Source organism: Danaus plexippus, chromosome 19, assembly GCF_018135715.1.
Source record: "Danaus plexippus chromosome 19, MEX_DaPlex, whole genome shotgun sequence".
NCBI lineage: Eukaryota > Metazoa > Arthropoda > Insecta > Lepidoptera > Nymphalidae > Danaus > Danaus plexippus.
In genome coordinates this window covers 6,838,663-6,844,662 of record NC_083549.1, presented here as the reverse complement: position 1 = coordinate 6,844,662, position 6,000 = coordinate 6,838,663, and the positions used below count along the sequence as shown (strand labels likewise).

The window sequence follows — 6,000 nt, the reverse complement described above, 5'->3', positions numbered from 1 at the left end:
AAGAAGTATGTGAAGATTATATTAGCAATTTATTAATTGTAATGTTTGGACATTATTTATATTATTTGTTATCTGTATTCGTTGCACTGAACTGTCAACGTCAGAACCAATGATGACGTAGGACTATCGGAAAACAAATAAAAGTTAGTGAATTATTAAAAAAAACACCCTAAACGTCTTTACAAAGTTAACAATAGTTTTGAATGTAGTATAAAAAAAAAAAACAAAACACAACAAAAAAATTGTGACTTTAGTAAAAAAAAACATAATAACTTCACTTACTAAAAAAAAAACTTATTTCTTTAATCAAGATGTAGTAATGATCGTCAACAATAACAAAAATAATGTACAAATATACGGACTTTGTTAGAAAATACACTTCAGAATTATAACATTGACTCAGTCCTCAAATTCTAAAAAATTCTATAATTACCATAATTCTAAGAATTCCTATAATCAGTCCTTTCATTCTAAGAATTTCAACAAATTAGAGCGAAATTAATGGTACATTCTTACGTATGATTCTTTTGCAGAGTTATATGATTTGATAAATGTTTGTTAGTTGTTTCATATATTCCTTCTTAATATATAATTTTGAGTACAAATTATTTAAATTCAAATACATGATTATCCGTAACTTCATTTATTAAAGTCTTTCCCTATTTAAATCTTTAAGGAAATTCATATATTGCTCCAAATAGGTTACATTCGATCTCCTTGAAATACTTTCAACATTAACATTGTTATAAATCATGCTTTCAGAACTTGTTATTGGAAAAAGGTCAAAATTTTGAGAATTCTTTGATACGTCATATACATTACAATCTAGAGAAGTAAGAAAAAATGGAGAAAAAATACTGTCGTGTTCCCAAGACGAATTAAATTGATAGAGAGATCTTTCTTCATCTAATGATCTGAATATTTCTGGCCTTTGATTTATTAATCTACCTCCATTTTCGACGATTAATTTCTTATTATAGAAGTCTGAATCAATGTATTTGTAAATTGAACTATTCTCAGCGCACACTCCACTGTTACTACCCACACGATTAACATGTGATATATCAAAAATGTGATTAGTATTGAAATTATTAGGTTCGTTATCATGTAATTCATTACTATCAATTATATAAAAATCATCTACTGGTTTATTTTGACCCACAATAGCATTGACATGTCCCAAATTTAAAGGATTAGAGGAATCAAAATTTCTTACACGCTTTAAGGCTCTATGGTTCTGGTGACGAGCTACCTCTGCATTTTTCCTGTCACTTCTTTCTTCATCAAAAGATGGATGTTCATGATAATGGGGTATTATTTTACGGGACCTATTAAATGTCTCCTGACATCCATAGCTTCTGTATGGACTGTTCTCATGAAAGAGTGAGAGTCTTCCCTCAGCTACTCTTTCTGGTGCTGGGTCAGTTAATGTAGGAGCTATCCATCTTACAGGTCCTTGATTTTGGATTATATTTTCATATTTCATTTGGTTAAACTTTATAGAATTTGTCGTTTTATAATCGCCTTTTGAAAGACTACAGCACTTATTATGTATTTGTTTCATTTTATTGGGTAATTTCTTGGCTGTGCTTGTATTTTCGCTGTATCGATTTCTGATTTTCATCGACTCAATCATATTTTTATTTAAATTATCCTGAGGTTTTGAAATCGACCAGTAATTATCAATTTTAAATAATGTTAATTTTGGAGTTATAATTTTATGTTTTTCATACAGAGGTCTTGATATTATTAGATTATTTAATGTTTTACCAGAACTATTAAAAGTTTGATCGGCATTATTGAACTGTCCCAGCCCTTGATCTACTTCCATAGTTTGAGCTTTCGTTCGCTTTGCTTGTAAATCTAATGTTTGATTGTCATAATATATTTCTTGGTTAAGGAATTTTTTGCAACCACTGAAGGTAATACTTTCTGCTGTGTCAAACTTTTCCTTACTTTTACTTTCATTATGTGTGTATTCTACGTCTTCTTTGAAAAATGAATATTGTCTAATGTTCTCTAGGCCATCTCTAAGTATCATATCTTCTTCCAAAGTCACCGTCCTGCTCTTTGTATTATATTCGCGTTCGTAAAAGTGTGGATATTTATTACAATCAACAACTTGGACACTACATGGGCGACACTTTGGACGATTGGAAGACGAGAATGTCAAGTTCTCAGGCGGATCTAGTGTGTCCTGTGATCGTGTCAACAATTCCTTTAACTGTTCTCCACGGTCTAATGAAAGATGAGTCGATGTATCTGCGAAAATAACAATAAAAGTTATATATTCATACACGATATTGGTTGTATAGAAAATTGTTACTTCGTCTTACTTTTGAAACGATAACTACAAAACACTGCTCGCTCGTCCGAGTCCCATAATCTTATAGGATCATCTAAAACATCGTCTTCGTCTTCAATGACAATCGTTTTGCAATCTGTAACATTATTCACTAGTTTCGATATTGATTACTAACCCTAAATATTTTGGACAAGGATAAGACACTTCATACGAAATTTTATTTTTATATCTTTGATGAGGAAACAGAAATGCACACCCAAAAACACACGCACTCATGCGTGCCTGCGCGCATACACACAAGCATACACACACATACACAATCATATTAAAAACAATAGTTTGATGAAATTATTATATGAAATGATAGTAATGAAAAAAAATTGGTCTGGAATTTAAATTTAAATTAGATAACAATATGATAATTAATCCACACGAACAAGATTCCAACTTACTTCTACCACTGCAATACGAACCGGGCCAGCACAGCTTACTGGCAAACAAGTGAAACGAGATATTCCGGAGGTTGCAGATTCGAATCTCGCTCATGTCGATGAATTTTTTAATGTACATGTATATTCTTAAATAAATTTAATTATCATCTTAATATTGCTTTAAATTTACATTACGCTAAAATAATTTCCTTTAAAAAAGTAACAAAAAAAATTTTTTTTTCAAGATTAACCTCGGTCTCAATATCTTTATATGCCTTAAATGTTATCAAGAAACTAATATGAATAATTTCAAAAATGCCCATTAATGACACGAATAACATTAAAGTCAAAGTTTTATTACTTTTTTCAATTAAAAAGAAACGTCCGACAAACTTATCACAGGATAGACTTTTTTTATACAGGTTCATTTAAAAAAAAATATATTTTTTTTATAACACATGACTTATCATTGTACTCGTTATATATAAGTTATTTTTATTTATACTAAATTTTTACAATTTATTTGACACGATATATGTATATATGTAATTTTTAATATATAGACATACGAAGATACCTCTTATAATGATCTTCTGAACACGTTAGGCTTCGTCAGTTTTTTTTATCCTTCAGAGAGTTCTAAGCGCCGTAAGGCCTGACCTAGTTTTTAATAAACTCCTGATCGTTATTATGTATAAAGGCTTTAATTTTCAACCTTCTTAAATCTTAAAATACTTAATGGATATTTTTATCTATAAATTACACTGCAATATTGTTATTTGACTCGTCTTGAAAGCGTTACTTAGCGGACATAACGAGCTATCAGGAATTTAGCCGAGAACGCGCGAATTTAACCGAGCACTACACTACAGTGACTTTCAAACGCCTAGCAATATATAATAGCAGGCCACCGTAATTTAAGTTTATACCTCATCTTTTTAACTTTAAAACGACGATATAAAATAAAAACACTTAAATAAAAAGTTAAGTAAACTCTTAAATATTCTATTAAATATTATCTTTTTATATTTTTATTTATGTTTTATAAGAACTTTTTAATTTTAGACGCATTTGTTTCGTAAAGTACGCAATCATAGACACATACTATACTATTAATTTAATAGTAACAGTAACAAATATCTTAAAAATATGTGATGTTATTATGTGAACTGGATGTACAAAACAGACATAAAAGATCATTCATTTATAAGCACAAAAGAAACAACGAAATAAATTAGAAAATTATCTAATGCATCACTTTATAATAGATCTTAATGTTACCATATAATTAAAATGAATTAAATATGTTAAGACTCAACTATATAATATACCTCGGGCGTCCATTGCTAGTCACCTGTGTTGACATTTAATTCACACACAAATCACACATAGTCTGCACATTACGACGGTCATTTAAGCACTGTAATAACATTATAAAACAGTCAACTAAGCATTCTGAATACACTTCCAGGTTGTTTCTTACTAACTCAAATATAAACAATGAAAGGAATTATACATATATCATAACTTAGTTTGTTTAATACCCTCGTCTTTTTAAAGTTGTTTCAAAGCACTCTTCGTATGGACGATGAATTAAATACTGTATATACGGATTTTTAGTTTTATCTGTTATGTAATAAAAATGAACTAATTTTAACATACGAGAGTTTATTAATTCTTGTCGTTATATAAATTTTTGAATAGAAATATTTATTTATAAATAATCCTAGTAGTTTAAAGTATCTTAATATCAATGTTTCATAGATTCAATGATTCCATGGATTAAAGGATGGCACATTGTCAGGGTGGGTCCTTATCTCGACGTCTTTCAAGTCACAGATCGTAATTATGATAGGATCCCTTGTAACTGACGTGAAAGGAATGAAAAACCCACTTTTTAATGGCCCCGTTTCGAAATTATGAGGGTCTTTTGAAAGATCTGTCGCGGACGCTAGTTTTTTCTCAACCTTTCAGATTATATACGCTTCTCTTAGTCCGCATTATATCTGACGCCTTGATTCAAATGCATCTGTGTTGTGGTCCTATTAATCTGCTGTTGTTTTGACCATGCACGTCGTAATAAAATTTTGGGTTTAATAATAAAATCAAATTATTGTACCCCTAAAATGTTGGTGAATATTTACACACAATTTTTTTTATTGTATATACTCGTATATTTTTCTCCCGTCAAGATACTTAGCTATTTTATGCACACTTCAAAATATCTGTAGATGTCTTTTTATTAGGATCCCTTTTCAGGTCTTAAAAATTTAAGAATTATAGAAAAGACTTAGAATTTTAGGACTTAAGAAGCTATTTTGGGGTTGAATATTACAACTGAAACGTGACGTTAATTCTTCTGTTCTGACTACAACATGGCGTCTTTATAATTATAACAAAAAAAAAAAAATAAGTTTAATAAAACTATTCAGCAAAAACTCTATACAGCCTAAAGTCCTAAATCTAAACACAAATTTTAAAATCCTTAGAATCAGTATATGTCGCACCGACAGCCTTCTCGTATCGAAAATATTCCTTTTCGTGTATTCGTTCATTATAATTGTTTTCAAATTACCCACTTCACCGATGTTAATAATTTTATTAATACATCAGGTGATTAGTTTTTTCCAAGTACCCACAATTGTAATACTGAATTTACCATATAAAAGTCCAAGCATAATCGTACTGAATTCATTCTACATTGGTCGCTCTTCGGAGCCACAGTCGTAGAATCTCTGCTATACAATTCTTGATATTCATTGTAAGAATTTGTTAGCAATAAACAAGTATCATTTTGAGTAAAGACAATCTTTGTTCAAAATGGAAACCTGTCCATCGTCATCGATACTTAACGCCAAGACTCGAAAGCCTTTTAAAGGACTAGGGTCTTGGCCAAGGTTCCACGAGGATCCCCTCGCTCTTACATATATAATTATACAGGATGAATGGTAGTTTTTCACCTACTATATCACGTTAACCTCCATTCCCCTCACTACACCAAACTGCCTGTAACCGGTTTGAACCGGATATAAGTAACAGAAATACGTTCATTTCAAATACAAAACCGTTAAAACGGATACTATACTTAAATTTTTGTTTTTAGGCCCCACTATTAGACTTTTTTTACACACCATTTGGATTTTTGATTGACAATCAACGCTATGCACTATTTCATATGCAACTTTGTATCAGAATACTACATTGAATAATATATAGGGCAAGTTCAACTCAAGAAACAAGCGAACTTAGTCATTATTAACACTT

The 6,000-nt window shown here is 30.2% G+C and overlaps 1 protein-coding gene across 2 annotated transcripts; it reads right to left on the bottom strand.

The window, feature by feature from the left end:
- Positions 1–257: 257 nt before the first annotated feature.
- On the bottom strand, positions 258–4,223 carry LOC116768232 (uncharacterized). Of its 2 annotated transcripts, none has more exons than XM_032658905.2 (3): positions 4,068–4,223; positions 2,337–2,441; positions 258–2,262 (listed from the first exon to the last, which is right to left on the bottom strand). In XM_032658905.2, the coding sequence occupies exons 1-3, from the start codon at positions 4,078–4,080 to the stop codon at positions 647–649; spliced, it is 1,734 nt and encodes a 577-aa protein (XP_032514796.2). In that variant the 5' UTR covers positions 4,081–4,223; the 3' UTR covers positions 258–646. The 2 variants fall into 2 exon arrangements, with proteins under 2 accessions (XP_032514796.2, XP_061379519.1); XM_061523535.1 differs by lacking the exon at positions 4,068–4,223 and adding an exon at positions 3,314–3,578.
- Positions 4,224–6,000: the final 1,777 nt, after the last annotated feature.